At 37.6% G+C, this 23,540-nt stretch overlaps 1 protein-coding gene across 2 annotated transcripts in view; it reads right to left on the bottom strand.

The window, feature by feature from the left end:
- The window catches only part of prkcea (protein kinase C, epsilon a), an 86,864-nt gene that overhangs the window by 56,786 nt on the left and 6,538 nt on the right, over positions 1 to 23,540 (bottom strand). For both annotated transcript variants that reach the window (XM_079800994.1, XM_079800995.1), the window contains exon 2: positions 9,421 to 9,484. In XM_079800994.1, the coding sequence (XP_079657120.1) occupies positions 9,421 to 9,484 (64 nt within the window). The remainder of the gene's footprint in view (positions 1 to 9,420; positions 9,485 to 23,540) is intronic.

A 23,540-nucleotide genomic window follows, 5' to 3' on the forward strand; every position in this document is an offset into this window, starting at 1 on the left:
CACACCGGGACCTTCCCCACAGCATTTAAGCAGGCTCGGGTAACCCCACTGCTTAAGAAACCCTCTCTAAACCCAGCACTTTCAGAAAACTACAGACCGGTATCCCTTCTTCCTTTCATTGCAAAGACACTTGAGCGAGTGGTGTTTAACCAGCTGTCTACGTTTCTTGAACAGAACAACCTCCTAGACATCAACCAATCCGGCTTCAAAAGCGGTCACTCAACTGAGACTGCCCTGCTCTCGGTTACGGAGGCACTCAGACAGGCAAGAGCAGCTTCCAAATCCACAGTACTTATCTTACTGGATTTGTCTGCTGCTTTTGACACAGTTAACGACCAGATCCTCCTGTCAACTCTCATGAAGATGGGCATCTCAGGAACTGCTCTCCAGTGGGTCAAGTCTTACCTCTCAGGTAGGTCCTTCAGGGTGTCACTGAGAGGTGAAGTGTCTAAATCACATCATCTAGCCACTGGAGTACCCCAGGGCTCAGTGCTTGGACCACTTCTCTTCTCCATCTACATGTCATCACTGGGATCGGTCATTCAGAGACATGGCTTTTCCTATCACTGCTATGCCGACGACACTCAACTCTACTTCTCATTTCAACCAGATGATCCATCGGTTGGTGTTCGTATCGCTGCCTGCCTAACAGACATCTCAGCCTGGATGAAGGAACATCACCTTCAACTTAACCTTGCAAAGACAGAACTTCTTGTTGTCTCTGACAACCCAGCACTTCACCACCATCTCTCCATTCAGCTAGGTTCATCAACCATAACTCCGTCCAGGACAGCCAGGAACCTTGGAGTTGTGATTGATGATCAACTAAAATTCACTGACCACATTACTGCAACAACCCGATCCTGTAGATTTGCATTATACAACATTAGGAAGATTAGACCCTTCCTTTCAGAGCATGCCACACAACTACTGGTCCAAGCTCTTGTTCTCTCCAGACTGGACTACTGTAATGCTCTTCTAGCGGGCCTTCCGGCATGCACTATCAAACCCTTGCAACTGATCCAGAATGCAGCGGCGAGGTTGGTCTTTAATGAGCCGAAGAGAGTGCACGTCACACCTCTCTTCATCAGTCTGCACTGGCTGCCAATAGCTGCTCGCATCAAATTCAAGGCACTGGTGCTCGTCTTCAAAGCAACCACTGGCTCTGCACCAATATACCTAAACTCGCTTGTTCAGACTTACACACCCTCCAGGAACTTACGTTCTGCTAGTGAACGACGCCTTGTGGTGCCATACCAGAGAGGCATGAAATCGCTCTCACGGAGCTTTTCCTGGGCTGTTCCCACCTGGTGGAATGACCTGCCTATCTCAATTCGTGCGGCCGAGTCGGTAACCATTTTCAAAAAACGCCTAAAGACCCGTCTCTTCCAGCAGCACCTGACCAATCAAGAATAGCACTTATCATTCTATTCATTTTCTGTCTGTCCAATTTATTTAAAAAAAAAAAAAAAAAAAAAAACTGTCCTGTGTTCTGAGCTAGATTAACTGAGACTTGTTACAGCACTTGCATACTGTTGCCCTTGACTGTTCTAGTTGCTTCTTTTGCTCTCATTTGTAAGTCGCTTTGGATAAAAGCGTCTGCTAAATGACTAAATGTAAATGTAAATGTAAAACTGAGCTCCTGACTCTCTATGGTCATAAAATCCCAGAATGTCCTTCGGAAAAGAGTAGGGATGCGACCAGGCTGGTGCCACAATGGGGCAGAAAGGGGTATTGCCCCTTCAGATCTGATTTGAGCCCCCTCAGTTTCAATTTGTCCCCTCCACCCCCGAAACACGATTGGTTTTAACCCTTTGACGAGTAAGATCACACCGGTGTGATTTGAATGTTCAGTGCATCACATTATCAACTTCTAAATTCAAAACGTGCTTCCACGCATGCTTTTTTTTGGGCTGGAACTAAGTCAAGACGGACGCACTCAGTGCTTTTCATATAATCACAACAACTATTCAATGCTTTTAACCACATAATGTTTATTTTAGATTTCACACATTTAAATTAAGTATAAAATAAATCTATAGTTTGTTAAATACAAATTCCATTAACTACAGTAAAAAAGTTGCTGCCTTAAAGTACAATGAACTTGGATGTTTAAGTAATTTCAACTTAAATTACATTCAACTGACTTAAATTTTTTTTTGAATCTAACGTATAGAAAAGATGAAAATTGCTTAACTTATTTTGATGAGTTAACCCTTAATCGTCCCTTGGGGTCCAGCTGACCCCACTGGACTTTTCCTCCATTTTTTAAAAGTGTTCCCTTCATCTCAGGGCCATGAGACTCGGTGACTTTTCCTAGATAATCTATCTAAACATGCACAAAAAATCTGGGCTTGATTTGGTTGTTCTAAAGGTGTGTAAAAATTTTTTTACCGTTTAAGTCCCTCAGGGTCAGATTGACCCCACATTGAAAATGAATGGGAAAGTGTAAAAAATACATTTTTTTCACATTTTTTGTAATTTTTTTTTTACTAAATCCAGTATAAATCTCAAAATTTCCACATTTGTATCAAGGTCTGGTCCTAGAGCATAAACACAAAGTAGAACGAACTTTCTGTCTCATACACACACGCACACACACACACAAACACACACATGTGTGTGACTGCAACAGAGAGCATTTTTATAGAAACTGGCAAATAAAATCAACAAAACTGGCATAAATCTGAAAGATTTTCATACATAAATGAAGTACTACTACTAGAGCACAAATGCAATATGGAACAAGCATGTTCACTCACACGCACACACACACAAACACAAACACAGGTGTCTGGAGCATTTTTTTGGATTTTGGCAATGAATGGGAAAATGTAAAAAATGCTTTTTTTTTCACTTTGTTTGTAAAAAAATCAACTAAATCCAGTATAAATCTGAAAATGTCTACATTTATATCAAGATCTGGTCCTAGAGCATAAACACAAAGTGGAACGAACTTTCTGTCTCATACACATACGCACACACACGCACACAAACACACACATGTGTGACTGCAACAGAGAGCATTTTTATAGAAACTGGCAAATAAAATCAACAAAACTGGCATAAATCTGAAAAAATTCCATACATAAATGAAGGACAAATACTAGAGCACAAATGCAACATGGAACAATCATGAGAAAGAGAGGGAAAAGGGCAAATAAAAGAAAGATGAAAGGCAGCTTAACTTTTGCATAACTTCCCTATGGACCTCTATTGGATAATGTGGTCATTGCACTCTCTTTCTCTTTAACTATAATTCCTAAAGTTTTTCCACAAACCTACAGATGGCGGTATTCTATCCCTAACACATAGAGCAATGTCCAAAAACTATTTATATTTATTTAAGATCATCATTCAAGTGATTTTTTCATAAAAAAATAATTTTTAATGAGCCAATTTATGACATAGTTAAGTATTTGTGCAGTAAATAGGTAAAAAACTACCAAATACCCACAAAAACACAGCATAAATGTATAGTTGAGAAGTAAATAAAAAAAATGATATATAGTTTTCCATGTAAAAAAATTATATTTCCTTATGCAATTGCTCTGTAAAAGTTTGGGGTCTATCTGACCCCAAGGGACTCAAACGTAAACCCTACTTGAGGGGCGATTAAGGGTTAAAGCAATGTAAAAACATGTGTTGTCATAACTTATTGATCAAATATATTTTATTACAGTAGCTATATGCAACAATAATCTTTTCGATTAGGCTATAATTTGTTGAAGTGTTTTATTCATATCAGATACACATTATGTAGGAAACTATAAAGTTTTCTTCCAGTTCACTAGACACTATGTACTTCGGGAGAAACTGATGAATTTACGTGATGTAAATCCAACAGAATTGTTGTGCACACTAACATGACGGCGCCCATCGTGTATTGTCGATCAACTAACATGATCATTATGAAGGTCTTTAAATGACAAAACACATTCACTTCCACATATTTGACAATCAGAATATATTTTACAAGTTTGTGAAAAATTTGAACAAAAAAGGAAAAAGGAAATAAAAGTGATACATCTGTCATACAACGTGCCTGCATAATGCGTTGCCATTGAATTAATAAGTTCTAAAATAACGGTTGTCTTAAAAAAAAACATCTACAATATAGACACCCAACTCCAATATGGCTGCCGTTGCATCATCCAGGTGGATGCTGCACATTTGTAGAGGTTAAGGAGATTCTCCCCTTTCATATGTAAAGCGTTTTGACTGCTGAGAAAAACACTATATCAATGTAACAAATTTGTATTATCATTATTGGTTCCCAAACCTAGTCATGATTTAAAAGGGAGCTTTTTGAAAGTCTTTTTTTATGCTTTTGGGAGTTCTGGAGTGTGCACATCTATTGATATTTTATCAATCTCTAATAATATACTGCACTGGTCTGATCTTTGTTTTGTCGTTGATATTCTCATGCCCATGTCAAATCACCCCACCCAGGCAGGTCCGAACAACTTCGGATCAATATGAAAGATCAATCAGAGATCAATAGATGTGTGTACATACAATAGTACAGAACAAGGCTTTGCTCAGACCACTGGATATAAACTAGAGGGATGCTGAGCTCTCATTTATGCCCAGAGCAAAGTCGCACATTAGCACTAACTGACTGTTTGTACGGAGACGCTAGAATTAAGTGATCTCCAGCCAAGCTCATCCTCAGTTTACTGACACCTCTGAAAAGAGGCCTGTGATTAGCGCAACATCCAGACAACACAACTATTATTTAGACACAGAGCTTGTATGTGTGCATTTTATTGTCTGTTGCGACTATATGTGGATGTGCCTGTGTGTGGCCACTGTGTAGTTGTTTGTTGTCCCTTACGTTTGTGCGTAAATGTACACATTTGCAGGCCTATTAATCACAGCTCATTTATGAATTAGCCTTTAATGGAGCTAGTTAAATCTAAAACAAATATTTGGTCATCATTTACTCACCCTCATGTCATCCGAAATCTGTATGACTATACTTTTTTTAACAAAATGTTCAGACTATTATTCTTTGTCACAAGAGTGTCATTCAGCTCCCAAAAAATAAATATTATAAAATTAAATCTAAAAGGGCAATTTTGCTAAATAAATAAAATAATCTATGAAATTATACTTTTTGTAATTGTTAAGAGTTTAAAAATGTAAATTTTTTGGCTGGTCTGCCTCAGCAGTGTAACAGCGCTGATCAATGTCAAAATGATGGCCAATCAGATCAAAGAAGACGGGGATTATTGTTCACTGAAGATGAGTGTGAATTCCAACACAACGCTTTTAGCTTTTATAGTGAAAGAGTGGTAACATGTAAATAGCTAAACATTTACTGTTTTATGGTGGATATTATTTTATTATAGTGGTTTGTTTAAAGTGTTAGTTCAACCAAAAATGTAACGTTCTGAAGCTTCATGAAGCATTGTTTTGAAATCGGCCATCAGTGTATAAGTCATTATTTCGTTTTTTTGGCGCACCAAAAATATTCTCGTCGCTTTATAATTATAAATATTGAACCACTGTACTCCCATGAACTGATTTAAATATGTTTTTAGTACATTAATGGATCTTGAGAGAGGAAATGTCATTGCTGGCAATGCAGGCCTCACTGAGCCATCGGATTTCAACAGAAATATCTTAATTTGTGTTCCGAAGATGAACGGAGGTCTTACGATTGTGGAACGGCATGAGGGTGAGTAAAAATGACATTATTTTCATTTTTGGGTGAACTAACGCTTTAACGTTGCAAACTACTCAACTTTTTAAACGTAATTTTGGTAACACTTTAGTATGGGGAACACATTCACTATTAAAGGAGCTGTATGTAGGACTGTGGCCAAAACTGGTACTGCAATCACTTTCAAATTACTGTAGAGCGGTGTATTCCCTCTCCCCCTCCCCCTGACTCCAGGCTGCCAGATAGGCTGCAGGAACGTAGGCTGCTACACGGAGCTTTCAATGGCAAGTGACGAGTCGTACACAGTACGTTTTTTTTCTTTCTGTTAATTATGTTTATGCTTCAAGAGCGATGTTTCATGAAGTAATTATGAATGGCAAAAATTTACTAATGGCGATTAGCCAAATATAATCGTAAATATGAACGCTCGTATGTGACAGTACATTCCCACATGAAAAAATACTATAGTATATTATAGTAAAATTACAGCAAAGCTAAATAACATTAGCAATGGTCATACAGGTCAACTTGCAGCATGTTTTGTCCACTATATATGCGAAGAACGAATGAGGAATAATTTTTACAGAGGTAACGTTAGGCTACTGTCTCAAATACGTTTTCACAGTGCCATAATAGGCGTGCTAATGTTGTTTTCCTCAGCGTCCCAGCATAATGACAGAGAAACGGGCTCTGATAATGCATTACTAATGTTAGCAATGACGACTCGCCGTTTTTATTTACCAAACAATTCCTTAACGTTACCTTTTCAATTCAATGACCCACCTCCTCCATCTGCGCTAACCTAACGTTACTTTGCACGAACATGCATAACTTTGTTCGACTGTCATGAATATTTGAAATGTCCATTTACATTAAGTACAAGTTGGTACAAGTGGTACAAGCCAAACATAGATGAACCTTACCTGTCCAGGAGAAAATTAGCAACGTTCAAATTATTCTCAGTTTTCAGCCGTCTCCATCTTTCAAAGCATCTCTTATACAAATCCTTGTTTTATTTCGGACACTGTCACAACGTTTTTCTTATTCATAACGAGGTCGTTTAGGTTTCGTAAAGTTAGACATTGTTTATCCAAAAAGTTTATAGCTGCAGCTGTGGTAACTAGAGCAGAGCTGGCAACCCGAATGCAGAAACACTACTGACTTCGTGATTGGTAGATAGGTGGAGGGTGGCGCTTCAGGCATGACACAACATGTCAACATCAACATCAGTTGAGGGCTGCAACTTCACTTTTAAAATGACAATATCTTGGCCGGACAACTGTTGTCAGTGATATAAGTATTTGAAATTAACATGATTTCTTAATGTCTAGTGACATATCAGGGCCATTTTATGATTAATTGAAATACATTTCTTACATACAGTTCCTTTAACTATTTAGCCTCAAACTACCAATTTACTGCTTATTAATAGTAAGTTAGTTTTTGTAGCATTTAAGTTTAGTTATTGGGTTGGATTAAGGGAGGTAGAATAAGGTCATGCAGAATAAGGCATTAATATGTGCTTTATAAGTACTAATAAACAGGCAATATCCTAGTAATATGCATGCTAATAAGCAACTATTTAATAGCGAGAACTGAACCCTAAAATAGTGTTACTGTAATTTTGAATTTGAATTTTTAATTAATGATTGCATAAAAATTCCCCAAAATTCATACAGTTTTGGAATGGCATGAGTAAATGATGGCAGGATTTTCATTTTTGGGTGAACTATCCTTTTAAAACGCAGAGATGGGCACTCCATTGTCTGAATTTTGATTGAATTGTTATTCAATGAAGCTTATCTGTCATGATCATCTCCATTAATGCACCCAGTCAGTTATAACCTGAGTGGGGATTTAAACAAAGCTATTCCAGAATCACAGTCCAGCCTTTCTGCTTTCCGTCTGCATCATTAGTTCACCTCAAATGAAGAAAGGTATCTCCCAGCACCAGCCTCAGGTCTGTGAGTGGGCTCTCAGAACATATGCTCCACACACACCCAGGAAAGAACAGCTTCAGCCCCCGCACACACACACACACACACACACACACACACACACACACACACACACAGAAGCATTTAAGAGTGGGATTTCCCTAATGGACATTGCAGCTTTCCACTCACACACACACACACACACACACACACACTTCCTCTCACTCATAAGTATTTTGGCACAGATCTTTCTCTTGTTGCACTAATGATGCATCACAAAACCAAGAGGATTTCATGAATCTATCAAACGCCCACCATCAGGACAGACAAACCAGTTCTCAGATCATTACTATTCAGTTGTCAGTGATTGCACAAAACAAATGTTCTTTTTTTTGTCAGTTTGTCTTTGAATGCACATTTCCTTTTAAATTGAGTAAATACTTTGTCATATTTATTAATTTTACTCCGTTTTGCTAAACATTAGTCCATTTAACATAAAATTACACTAAATATTCAAAGATTTTATATATATATTCAGTCTTTTATGCTTACCTTTAAAGGGTTAGTTCACCCAAAAATGAAAATTCTGTCATTAATTACTTACCCTCATGTCGTTCGACACCCGTAAGGCCTCCGTTCATCTTCGGAACAGAAATGAAGATATTTTAGTTGAAATCTGATGGCTCTGAAAGGCCTCCATTGGCACAATAGCACGGTTCACTCTCAAGACCCTTAAAAGGTACTAAAGACGTCGTTACAAAGTCCATCTCACTACAGTGGTTCTAAAATAACTTTATGAATCGGCGATAATAGTTTTTGTGCGCAAAAAAACCCTAAATAACGACTTGCATAGTGATGACGATTTCAAAACATGGCCTCATGAAGCTTCGAAACGTTATGAATCAGCGAGCCGATTCATGATTCGGATCGCGTGTCAAACCGCCAAACTGCTGAAATTTGGCGATTCAAACCGCTGAATCGACTCGCTGATTCATAACGCTTCGAAGCTTCATGATGCCTTGTTTTGAAATTGTACCTTTTATGGGTCTTGAGAGTGTAAAGTGCCATTGTGCCAATGGAGGCCTTTCAGAGCCATCAGATTTCAACTAAAATATCTTCATTTCTGTTCCGAAGATGAACGGAGGTCTTACGGGTGTCGAATGACATGAGGGTAAGTAATTAATGACAGAATTTTCATTTTTGGGTGAACTTACCCTTTAATGCTTACATTTATTTATTTATTTAGTAATATTGTGAAAAATGTATGCAATTAAAAATGTAAGTTTAATTAAACTAATTTCTATTTTAAAATGTAATTTATTCAAGTGATACCAAAGCTGAATTTTCAGCAGCCCTTACTCCGGTCTTCAGTGTCACATGATCTTCCGAAATCACTCTATTATGCTGATTTGGCACTCAAGAAATGTTATTTTATCAAGAAAAATGTCTAATTTATTATCCATTTATAAACAGTTGTACTTAATATGTTTGTAGAAACAAAGTATTTTTGAGGAACAGAAAGTTCAAAAAGAACCATTTTATTTGAAATGGAAAACATTATAAATGTCTTCACTGTCCTTCACTGTTAACGTGTCCTTGCTGAATAAAATGATTAATTTCCTTTGAACGACCCCAGACTTTTGAATGTTAGGGTATAATTATTTAACAACAACAACAAAAAAACAATAATTCATGAATATTTTGTCAGCAATTTCCTTGAGTGCCTGACGTCGCTCCTACAGTACTACGTCTGCCTTTGCTCTATTTGTAACAGTTGGTTCTCGTGTTAATTTGCGGTGGACTCGAGAGTCTCACCTTCGCTGGAGGATCCAGACAGATCGATGATGACGTACACTCTGCCCTCAGGCTCCAAGTCGATCTGTAGACAGGAAACAGAAAAGAAACCAATCAGAGGGCAGCATCACAGCACAAAAGGGAGACGAATTCATCCAGAAGCTTATTATTGACTGACTTTGTGAACACGCTCCGTCAGCATCTCATTTAACATCACCTTTACTTTTATCAGCTGATGCCAAAGTTCACGATCCCAGTAATAGATTCCCTCTGTGAATCTCTCTCTACAGGGATGGGCCCCTCGCACACGCGCTCACTAACTTCCTGCTCTCTGCCTCTTTTTGTTTTCTCGAAAGATGGAGGGTGGCAGAGAGTTGGCAGGGAAACTGCTTCAGTTTTATAATTCCTTTTCAAACAATTTCCTGTCAGTGCAGCACATCCCCGAGCGACCCACGCAGACCCCACATGGGCCCGACGCCTAGCCGAGATTCGACGCCCACTCGCCATCAACTCGGCGTGGGGGGAGAGGAGCTGGGAGAGGCACCAGATCCACAATGTCAGGAAACCACTGCTTAATCTTATTATGCAGAAAGAGAGAGCGAGAATACAGGCCCCGCGGTGCATATGTGGAGGTGGATGGAGGTGTCGGAGAGAGAGAGATATCGAGCTGCATTCATAGAGAGTCTCAAAATAGGAGGCCTGTTTTATTTTTCTCTTCACAGTGATCTAGATCATCAGGGACACGGCGGACCCGGTGCCAGATCAGCACTCCTGGTCTTAGCCTCTTCCTGAATACAGGAATTAGGACATGAAGAACGGCACAAGCTGATCTGATGGGCTCTGCAGCAGAAGAGATTTTCGTTTGCCCAGATTTCAGTCACAGTTTGTGCTGTGGAGGTTGCGGTTCTGTCGTTTTGCCCCGAGTTTAACCTGCTCTCTCAGCTAAGGGGAAAAAAGTGATTTATTCCTTTAATTCCTGATGAAATCCTGATGCACTTTCGAAAACCGAGCCTGTCGCACTCTCAAAACTGCCCTCTCCAACATATCAGATCATACTAGTCATCTGATGAAATTATAATCAAAAATAGCTTTTAAAGGATAGTTCAATCAAAAACAAAAAACTCAAATAGTCATTTTGTGATGATCACTTTACATGATGAACAGATTTCATTTGGGCTTTAATTTACATCTAAACAACGATTGACAGAGCACATCACATCACATATGGTAAACATGGAACGTGTGTGCGACTGTAAATAAAAGCGTACATTTAATATGTTCATCATATAAAGTGATTGCATCTCTTTCCAAGACTTGGATTCATATTGATTGTTTTATGACACCGTTATGACCTTTTTGGATCTTTTAGGTTGGTGTTACCTGGACTTTCAATGGAGGGACAGAAACCACTCAGGCTTATTTAAAACTCTTATTTTTGTTTTTTATGGGTTTGGAACGACATGCGGGTAAGTAAATGAAAACAGAATTTTAATTGTTGAGTGAACTAACCCTTTAAATCACTGCAAGAAGAAAGTTACGACTGCAGAAGCGCTGATGATGTCATCTGAAATGCTAACAGGGTGATGACATGTCTGTTATTCAGTCACGTGGCCCCTCCCCCACCCCCCCTCTTCCTGTGATGTCATGAGATTCCATTCAACAGCAGCCTCCTTGAGTGTGTTTGTCTCAGAGGTGCAACGGCCACTAAATTTAGCAGAGGAAGGAAAGGCCACTGCATGTGTGTGTGTGTGTGTGTGTGTGTGTGTGTGAACGTGCAAGGATAGAGCGGTGTGTTCTAGTCTCCCTGATGACACTCTCCAGGAAACCAGTATCATGCTTTGCTAAACAATGTTGGCAAGGCAGCTTTGCTGGTCGAGTATGTGAGTTTGAAAGCTCTTTTCAAAGCTGCTGTCCTCATTCGGGCTCTAGGACAGCCTGCAGACGGCAGCCTAGTTAAAGTCATCAAGGCGCATGGTTTCTTTAAAAGGATTTTTGTCTAGTTTTTCAGCAAAAATGTCTAAACATCCTTCAAATAAGACTTTTTCTCCATCTTTTTCCTAAACTGAATTTTTCTTGCTCCATTTGCAAATAGTTGCTCTTGTTTGAAGTATAAACCTAGCTAATTATGTTTTATATGGTTTATATTTAAAACATAATCTGTTTCAATATTACATCAATATTTTTGTCTTATCTACAGTAAATAAATAAATAAATAGGATTTTAGGTTAAGATTTACTTAATTAGTTTTTTTAACACTGTAATTCTAATAAAACTTTCATGAGGTTTATGCTTAAAACCAATTTGCCATTGGAATAAGGCACAACAATTTAAGATAAATTCTTTATTAAAAAATGTATTATCTTAAAGAAGCACAAATTATATATATATATATATATATATATATATATATATATATATATATATATATATATATATATATATATATATATATATATATATATATATATATATATATATATATATATATATATATATATATATATATATATATATATATATATATATATATATATATATATATATATATATATATATATATATATATTCCACAAATTATTTCCTTAATCAATGAGTAAAAAAAAAAAAAAAAAAAAATTATATACATTTTATATATATATATATAATATATATTCATATATATAATATATATTAATATATATAAATATATATATATAATATATATAAATATATATATATATATATATATAATATATATAAATATATATATATATATATATATATAATATATAAATATATATATATATATATATAATATATATAAATATATATATATATATATATATATATATATATATATATATAATATATATAAATATATATATATAAATATATATATATATATATAATATATATAAATATATATATATATATAATATATATAAATATATATATATATATAATATATATAAATATATATATATATATATAATTTTTTTACTCATTGATGAAGGAAATAATTTGTGGCTGTGTCTGTAGTGATAAAGGTTTGCTAATAAGCATCAACTAAATCCTAAACTGACTAAATTTTGTTGTCTTTATTTACATGCGCAAACAAAGTCTAAGTCACGTGCATCATTTGGGACAAGACTAAATATGACAAGAGAAGAGCTCATGTGAAAGAAACAGCCTGTAGCATGATCCCAGTATCTCTTATATGGCTCAAAAGATGCTGCTATTAAATATATTTCTCAGTAAAACTGGGGCAAATTAAAAAGGTGTATTAACTGCATTTTAAATTACATCTGAATTGTAAAAATATAATAGGGCCCAAAAGTTTGAGATCACTAGTGAAAATGCAGTTATAAAATATGTAATACAATTATAATCACTGAAAATTGTATTATCAGCATTACAACAAATACAAGTTACATGTATTATTTAATAAGTGACCCAGAAATAGAGCATTACATTTTTCTTAATCATTTAACATTACTTTGTTTTACTTTGTACAAAATCCTAAACTCAGTTAATTTTTATGAATCCCAAATTTTCAGCATGGTCTCAAACATTCGCACCCCACAGTGCATTACTTTAAAACCCTTTTGCTAACTGACACTGGACAAACTGATGTAGTTAATCTGTTGCATGTGTCAGAAAGTTGTCAAATGCGTGCATGATATTGCCATCCATGTATATTTATAATTATTATGATAACATTTGAGAAATATATAAAATGAATAAGTGAAAGAAAAAAAAACACACAGAGCTGAGGAAAACCAGAGAGTACTATGGGCATATATAGGCTATAGGCAGACAGATGTAACAGTCTGTCAATCAATACTGATTTGTCCCTTTTGAATAATGTACAGCAGCACTGCTGCAGGGTGTTAGATCACATTACTTGCAGAGAAACTTTTTCTGTGCGGTTTCTTTCTTCATCTTTTTGAAGCATTTCTGAAGCTTGCGCTCTCTTTCTGCCCCTTTTGCTCACCCTTTTTCATACACAGCTCTCGTACCTACCACTGTAACTGACTGTTCACACACCTACACAGAATGCATGGAATACACAAAATTTCTCTTTTTAAAAATTATACTCGTTTATCAATATATTTAACATAATTATTTAATGTTAATATTAAATACAAAATGTAATATACATTTTTAAATAACATTACAAAATTACAAATGTAAAACTAATTAATAATAATTTTATTGGTATTATATATCATATTATATATCTATCTCACTGCATGTATACACTAGCGCTGTAAAACGATTAATTGCGATTAATCGCATCCAAAATAAAAGTTTTTGTTTACATAATATATGTGTGTGTACTGTGTATCATGTATATAAATACACACACATGCATGTATATATTTAAGAAAAATATGTATATATAATATAAATTAATATAATATAAATATATATAATAAAATGTATGTATGTATCTATGTATGTGTGTGTGTAATATATATATATATACATACATACATACATACATACATACATACATACATACATACATACATACATTTCTTAAATATATACATGTATGTGTGTGAGATGGTGGTCCAGTGGGTTAAACCATGGAACTGATACGCAGAAGGTTGCTGGTTCAATCCCAGCGGTCACCACCAGTGTGTCCTTGAGCAAGGCACTTTACTACACGTTGCTCCAGGGGGATTGTCCCTGTAATAAGGGCACTGTAAGTCGCTTTGGATAAAAGTGTCTGCCAAATGCATAAATAAATAATAAATATAAATGTGTGTGTATTCAAATATACATAATAATTATACACAGTACACACATATATTCTGTAACCGCGATTAATCACTTGGCAGCCCTAACACACACACACACACACACACACACACATATATATATTTGCATATACATTAATGTTTTGCAGTAATCGTTATTTATCACAAGAATAGTGCTTTAATAATTATAAATTACATACTTAAGCTCACTATAGGTCAATAGTTTTATTCTTTTGTGCTGTTATTTCTGATTGGAGTATCATTTGCAATGCTTCCTGGGATGTGTAGTTCAATTATGCATCATAATTAAGTACACCGTCTCAAACTTTCGCTCAATGCACAAAACCAATCAAAACAGTGGATGCTACTGGGGGTCAAACTAAATGCATCATATGGATATCATGAGAACATAACTGGGAAATAAAAGAGAGAAAAATCAGAGAGAGAGAAAGGGGAGAAAGGGAGGATAAAACCCAGAGATAAGCTGTGGGACATAATCAGCTCGTCTTATGCAACACCCTGTGGCTCAACCTCGTCCACACCCACAGCTCAAGAGGCTTCGCTGTCTCACTGTCCCTCCGCTTAGAAAAGATATATCACATATGAGATCTCTTTAATATCAACTGATTCTCCTAGACAGAAATGACATGACAAGGAGAACAATTAGATACTCCGAAGCATAGAGTCTCCTGCCTCGCAGATATTCTAAAAGTCTACAAATTTCAATTTGAACTCAAAACATTTTTCAAATTCGCTCAAAAGACCAAGTTATTTGAGGAATACTATCCATAAGAATTAGATCAGTTGTCTTACTGAATGTAAACAATTGTCTCATTTATGTCTAGTTGAATTTCTCCTAGGGCTGCACAATATATCGAAATCAAAATATCGCAAATGTACATATCGCAATATGTATATCGCAAGGGCACGCAATATCTGAATGATTTTAATAGGCTACTTCAACATTGTGAAAAGTGTACGTTTTAGGTCAACGCATATAGTAGAGAATAGACTGGGCACACAACTGTTACTTGTGTGACTTGCTGCTTGACGTTAAAAAGAGTTATTAAACGACAATAACTTTCGAAAAACAACTCCTTGCAGTCTCCTGCTGTCTGTTGTCAGACACACACATCGAAACGTGCACACAAGACGTTCTTTTTTTCGTGTCATGTTGCACACTCGAACAGTCAAATACACACACAGTTATGTCAAAATGATTTTCTTGATGAGTATTCATGTAAACACAGTCGGTTATGCTTTATGTGAAAGATATCAGTTGGGGAAGGAAATAGATTTTACACACTTAAAGGAATATCATATCGCATATCGAATATCGCATTATTTAACAAGGATATCGCATTTTTCTTCGATATCGCACAGCCCTAATTTCTCCTATATGGAATTTAAGGAGAATTATCAGAGGCAAGGTTGCACAAGTAGGCCTATACCTTTCCATGTTTGTAAAGTGCAAAATTACAAAATAACATACTGTTCAAAGTTACAACAAGAAGTATTTGGACAGTTTCTGGAAAGTATAGGATGTTAGTGGAACATCTTCAATAGTTAATGTGATGACCTACACCTGTGGTTAGTCCTGTGAGAACTTGAGGAGAACAGACTTCATACATCCGCTAAAAATCACCTTGGGCCAGTTGTTTCACTCATGTGCATATGCTAGTGTGGGGTGTATGCGAAAAGGCTATCAAGTACAACACAAAAGAAAACAAACTCTTGCTCTGGTTACTGTCCTCCAGTGCCTGAACGTGCACCCCTCATTGGCCTTAACTCGCCCTCTCTCTGTTCTAATCACCACTGTGCAAACAGATACCCACAAGCCACAGGGAACACATGCCGCTCACGCTCTCCCGAAAAATGTTTAGCACTGCTCAATGGTCTAATAACAAGCTGAGTTTCTTGAAACAACAGGTTTTTAGAAAATAAAATAAATTAAAAGGTCCCATCGCATGGATTTTTTTATTTTATTTTATAATGTATTCTGAGGTGTACTTATATTGTTAGTATGATTTTTACATCATAACGTCATCATTTTGAAATAAAAGGCACTTTTTCTATACTGATGTTTGCTCTCTGGCTGAATGCCCTGTTTCAAGGGGTGTGTCTGCTGTGAGACTTCAGTAAAAACCCCCACTGTTGTGATTGGCTGACATCTTTGCATCTGAAATTAGTATTCGATCTTGTAGCAGAGGGGGCGTGGTTTAACGAGGTCTAAAAGGCACGAGCCTGCCAGAGAGACGGATGGACCTGAGTTCACTTCTCATCAGATCTCAGCACGTCTCAGTTCAGTGAACTGTTGTAGTTACTAGCATATTCTTCAGGTTATTCGTTTATTTCTAGTCGGAGGGACTGTCACTCAAGTCAGAAAGTTAGTAACTTTAGTAAATTATGGATCAGCGCTGACTCGAGACACGAACCGTTTAGAACGATTCAGTCCGATTTGGTGAACTGGTTCGACCGGTTCACTAAAAAAAAAACGGTTCAAAAGAACGATTCGTTCGTTAACCGGACATCACTATAGTGGACCAGAGACGGAGCGATTGCTAACAAAGTTATATTGTAACTACTGAGTTGTGAGAGCGCTATCAGCGCGAGTTTATTTTGTTTGTATCTGAGAGTTCTGAATAAACACGAGTCCCAGTCACGCCGAGCCCGTCTTCCTCCTTATTCTACCAACTTTGTAACACATGCAATGTACCATTACAGCTGTCGAGATGAACGAGTTACGAGTAAGTGTTGATTATAGCATTATTTTTAGATATTTTCCTATCATATGAATAGTGTCAGAGACACACATTGAGTACACAGCACGAACAAAGACACAACAGCGCAGTAATCGAATGTAATCCAGTTTATTGTGGGGATAGCTGGCTAGCCTAGCCCGGATACACTCACGCTTACCCCCTTTCTGCTTAATCTCGCGCCGCATTTGGTGCCTCCGCTGTGGGCCAGATGCAGTACTGGGGGTCGGTGAGGTTGAAGGCCGACCTGTCAGTGCAGCTCGAGCTTCGGCGTGCGTGAGGTTTATCTCTAAAGATGTGGCTCTGCCGATGTTGAGCAGAAACTCACGACTATGCACATTTTAGAACAGATAGACGCGACGAGGACGTACAAAAACACTGACTCACAAGATAGAAAACACGAAAACACCGTTCTGTCGGGAGAGAGAGAAGCTGCAGCATGTGCACGAATAATAAAGTTCTGTGTGAACTTGAATAATTAGCTACACATCAGAAATCACTGATCACAGATCAGAAGGAACTGAAAAAAGACTTCCGTTTTCATTTGTACATCCAAACACTGAGAAACCTCCAGCATTCACTCGTTTACAAGCCATGATCTCTCGAGGACAAACAAATATGGCGTGCCAAATTCTCTGGGCGGAGAAAAGGGATGTAACCGTTCCTGTTATGACGTCATAACAGGAAGATTCAAGATCAGCTTGTCTGAGCTGTCATTTTCTCAAAGGCAGAGAAAGACAGCCATAACTCGGTTTACACAGATCAAAATTTCTAGCTACTTGGGGACAATATTCAGGCTAGGGGAACTCATATTAATGTTGAAAAACCTCATAACATTTCGTGCCATGCCATGGGACCTTTAATTTAAGTCCAGTTCACACAGAGCGATAACTATAGCTGCATTTCCACAGCGGGAACTTTCCCCAGGAACTAGGGACTGTGGGTTGGTACTCGGTGTGTTTCGACCGTAGGAACCAGGGTCTAAATAAAGTTCCTGGTAAAGATTTCCCCCTCAAAATGGCCCTGCTCGCGAGGTAGTACTTTTTCAAAGTTCAGGAACTTTCGAGGGTGGGACTTGGGCGCTGAACATGCTGATTGGTTGAGCTCACGCAGCATTTTATTTAAACCTAAAAATCTGTTGCGGTGCATGCAGTAAGAGTTGTTAGTCGAATCAACAATGGAGTTAAAAAATACGACCGATGAACTGACGACGAGGTTCAGGCTTTATTAAGTTTATTTGTGGAGGACGAAATCCAGTGGGCTCTGAAAAGTCACGCGCAGTCCTGCGTCACCGGACTAATCTTCTCTGTACTTTAGACGGCTATGGAAATGCAGACAGCAGCAGGTCTGAGGGGAAAAAAAATCGTGGGACAAACTGTTCCGGTAATTTCGGTGAAAACGGGGCTTATAACGACAACTATTTAGCATCTAAGCAAGATAATGTCCTGTTTATTATAAGAATGCACTGAAGTTATCTACCGCTTTAATTGCTCAAGGTCTTTTAAGCAAGATGGACATCAAACGGCTGTTTGGACTGCTATTAGAGGTGTTTTAAAACACAAAATTGCTTGCTGGGTATCAATATAGTTGTGGTGTGGAGACTGAACTGTTCTCATAGAATTAGAATGATTATCAAAAACCTTAAGATAGTTATAATCATTGGTGTGAGCGGGCATTTAGTCACCCTCAGCTTGTTCCAAATCCATTTGACAGGAAAAAAAATGATTAAATAAAATAAATAAATAAAAATCACTAGAAAATCATTACATTTTACTGCATAGGCAAAAAAACACTGATAAAAAATAAATTATATAATAAAATTATTAAATAATTAATTTTATTTTTATTTTTTATGTTTCACAGATGTCAGCTTTGGAATGACATGAGGCGTGTAAACATTTTTATTTCTGGGTAAACTAACCCTTTGATATAAACATGAAGTTTGAATTAGTTTGTATAATGCACTGGCAAGACAGCTTATGCTAAATTTCTACCTTGTACATTCAGTATACGTGGAAGTGGTTGCGATTTATGGATCCGCGTCTCATGACTAAATATAAAAAGTGATGTGTCAATCCCGACTATACAAAAACAGCACCCTGTTTCTTTAAGAACGAAATATGAAAGGATGAGGCTGTAGTAAAGTAGTTCATCACATTAAGCTGTTAGTCCTATTAGGACTGTTGGTTTGACTAGGATAGCCTACTGTAGGGATGCGGGAGAGAGAGAAACATAAATACTGTGTGCAACTGAAGACTTGTGCCTAACTGCGCACTTGGGAAATCAAAAGTAGGTCCAAGAAGTTTAAACACATGTGCCACTGATTTCTAAATGAATCTCTCTGCTATGATTAAACATAGAGGAACATTTTCTTTCCACTCCTCCTCAATTTCGCCTTCTCCTCCATTATACTCTCCTCATCCATTTCTTACCCTCTCTCTAAGACAGTTTGAGCTCAGCAACAGTCCTCCTACGTCCATCTGTCAACAGCAGAGCCTCAGCATGACGGCTGGGCGGCACGCACGGCTCCCATTCACACTCGAAATCACACACAAATGTGGCCACACGAGCACATTCGGCTCCGTGAACGCACCGGCTCTGAGTGAAGCCTTCAGAGCTCCATGAATTACTAATAAGACACCACACCAGGGCTAATTGTGCATAATTCATGATACAGACTAATAATGAGAGCCTTTGAAGGTCTGATTGGAATTCAGTTTGAATAAACCCTAGGTCCTGAGAGGGCTTCACGGCTTTAATTTAGTAAATAGCACAAAAAGAGACCAGACAAAATGAAAACAGCCATCTGGAGATAAAACGCTCATGTAACTGCGAGCACAGGAACAGACTATACGCCTTTGTGTCTCAAACATCATGAGGTGTGAATTACTTTGATTTAATCTCAGGCATAAAACGAGCGCACGCACACACACGTACGCTGATGGTTGTGGTGCACTGGCATGTGTGTGTGTGAACATGCAGAGTGTGAACAGGGTGCTGAGAGGATTCGAGTCTGTTGTTGGCTCCTGCAGTGAAGATGACTGCAGATATGATGATGGAAGATTCTGGCCATATGAGCACTTCTTTAGGAGAAGTTGTGATTTTTTTCCCTAGAAATGTATAATACATTTAATTTAGCATTATTTGCTTCTATAGTCCCTAAAAGATAATTATAAATACATTTTGAAATGAAGATTGAACATTGGTCAGGGGAGTCTGCTATGTATTTTCTACTACACAAGAGGCATGATAAACGAGCATAAATTAAATGACTCTGTACGCAATTGGATAGTCCTTCAACCAACCAGACCAAAAGAGACGTGATCAACGGACAACAACCCATCGCTTCTCTATCCGTCATCGTGTTAAACCCGCCAATAGCGCGTCAGGTGGATAAGCCCGTCAGTGATTGGCTCCCGCAAAAGTGTAACAGAAGCAGTAGAAATTAATGCACAGGTTTCCAGACTGAGTTGCAGGGCGAAATCAAATCGCCGGCAGATCAGGCTGGGTTTACCCAGTCTACTCCCTCAGTACATGTGGGGATTGTTTTGAAAGCGTCTGGAGAAATGCTCACAGGACTCGCGAAATGCCTTTATCAAAAGTTTTGGTAGCCCGTCTGAAAAACACAATGCCCCGGGACATTGGCCTTTGTGAGCACTGGCGTTACAAGTCAGAGTCTGATCACGAATGAACCAATAACACCTTCTCCAGCCTGTGACAGTGTGCTAAGGTATTTAATCAATAGATATCAAACGATCTGTAACAATGCAATACTAACACATCTAAAAAACATGTTTTACTCACATATTGCACCGTTCCTGTCGGATCCAATATAGAAGGCACAGCATTGTGTTTTAATCTCAAGGTGTCTGCAAATCCAGTCTTGACCTGTATCTTGTCTACAATCGATTCTGCGGTGAAATGAAGCGAACAAATGCAAAATGTCTTACGCACGTGAGCTGGAACCAGCATGTTTATTGCTCAGTAGTGCGATCCTTTTAGCTCCACAAGTCGGTAGGCGGGCTTGAGGCTGCGCTTCTGCATATGAAGTCAGTGGTCGACATATTCTGAGCTCTCAGAATATGCAGACCTCTTAAGTAATAGGACCTAGATGCCACCTCTATAGATAAATATGCTTCTGTAGCCCCGCCCACCGACTCGTCCGCGCGAGTTTGTGTGTGTGTGTGTGTGTGTGTGTGTGTGTGTGTGTGTGTGTGTGTGTGTGTGTGTGTGTGTGTGTCCGCGCGAGTGAGTGAGTGAGTGTGTGTGTCCGCACGAGTGAGTGAGTGAGTGTGTGTGTGTGTGTGTGTGTGTGTCCGCGCGAGTGTGTGAGTGAGAGTGTGTGCGTGTCCGCGAGAGTGTGTGTGTGTGTGTGATTTAATCATTGTGTTTGTTTGATATTTTGCGAGTCCTCTGAGCATTTCCCCAGACGATACCCATATGGACCGACGGTAGCTGAAGCTCATTAAATATGCAAATCTTATCCAATCCAAGCCGTTCAGCCTTCCAAGTGTTCAGTGCGGCACACCAATCAAATCCGAGTATTTTTCAGAGAACCTCAAAACCAAGGCAGAAAATAGCCTATTACTTATTCATTATGATGTTTTTGAATGTAAAAACCACATCATAAGTTGACCTCAGACAACAGTACATATTTTTTTAAAAAGCCAGTTCATGACACCTTTAAATTAGGGCTGGGAATCAAAAAAAAAAAAACCTAATTAAAATCGCCTTTTTTTCTGTAATTAAATCACACATTTTTTATATTTTAAGTTTTTAATATTTTGATATTGTAATAATTTCAGTTACTCTCCAAATGAATGTATAAACAATTTAAAGACAGCATATTTTAAATATGTGTTGTAATGACATCTTTTTATGAATGAAGGCCAGTATCACTGATACTAATGTCTCTATGAAACATTAATGACGTTACATTACAGTATAACTGAAAGCTCCCAATTTCAACATTTATTAGGCTTTAAAAAAACAACTTTTCATTTAAGTGAACTTAAAACAATCTTTACGTAAACCCAAAATAATAAATGTTACATTTACCCATGGCCTTCCCTGTTAGACATATACAGAAATGTAATAGTTATCAAACACCTTTCTTAACTGCATAAATAATAAATTAAATATAGATTAATCATCATTAAAGCTACAATTTTCTCTGTTCCCGTTGTTCTTTGATGAACATTAATGACAGGCATCATCATTGCTCCTGTCACTTTAAGAACGGCCGCTGACGAACATGACACGGATCTCACGCGCTGTCCCGCGCATCTCATTTCCTCACAACTCTAAGTTCATTTAAGACGTTATTTAACTAATTTAAGACTCCTAATATGAATACTCAAAATTCTCTGTGTTGTTGTTATTGTTTGTTCAAGAGCAAAAGAGAACTCGATGTGAGCAGGAGACTGACACGAGTCTGTCTGTGCATCGAGTGTGTGTGTGTGTGTGTCAGAGTGTCCCTCGATTAGCTGACATGAGACGCAGCCACACAGACAGGACATTGACATACAGCGCGTTCTCTTGTGTCTTGTCGCGCTTGGAAGCATTGCACATGAATAGAAGCGTGATCATGTAACGCTAGGCAAAAATGGATATAAAAACGGACGCTGCGTTATTTGCGTTAAATATTTTTAATGCGTTAAGCTGAAAAAATTAATCGCCCGCGTTAACGAGTTAATTTGCCCAGCCCTACTTTAAATATATCCTAGCTCTTCCGAATTTTATAATGGCAGTGAATAGAGGATTTGATTTTGAAGCCCAAAAAAGTGCATCCATCCATCATAAAAGATACCCACATGACTCCAGGGGGTTAATAAAAGCCTTCTGAAGCAAAGCGATGTGTTGCTGTGAGAAAAATATCCATATTTAACATTTTATAAACTAAAATAGCTAGCTTCTGACAGATGGCCATACACATCGATTTACGCCGAAAGAGTAACCCCTGACCTGATGAATGACATATTGACGAACGTGGAAACACAGAGGATAGAGCAAAACAAAACATCGTTCACGAAATAGAAGTCTAAAATGAGAATTTTTAAAGAGAAATGTTGGAGGATTTCGATATAAGAGAAGAGGAGGTTGAGTTTGTTGCCCATCCCTATTTGTTTGAACCTCGAGAGAGTCCTACATCGTGTCAGGGGTTACTCTTTTGGTGTCGAAAAGACTGGATGCACTTCTTTGGGCTTCAAAATCTAATCCTCTATTTACTGCCATTATAAAGCTTGGAATAGCCAGGACATAATTTTATATAACTCTGTATTCATCTGAAAGAAGAAAGTCATATACACCTAGGATGGCGTGAGGGTGAGTAAATCATGAGGTCATTTTTATTTTTTGGGTTAACTATCCCGTTACTTTCTTTAAAAGAGAAAAAAATTGACCCGAAACTTTTGAATGGTACTGACACCATGAAGGACCTTAAGTGAAAAACGCAAAACTATGCCAACACTGGAACCGAGAAAAATGCCTTCAAAGTTCTAAAATCAATATGAAATCCATCACATTGAAATAGACTACATTTTCCATCACTAATTTTCAAACTTCCCCCTGAATCCGCACCAAAGATCAACTAGTCAGAAGTTTAAAACCCATTAGCACTAGCAACGAAAAGAATATA

The sequence above is a fragment of the Gobio gobio genome (genome assembly GCF_949357685.1).
Source record: "Gobio gobio genome assembly, chromosome: 20".
Lineage (NCBI taxonomy): Eukaryota > Metazoa > Chordata > Actinopteri > Cypriniformes > Gobionidae > Gobio > Gobio gobio.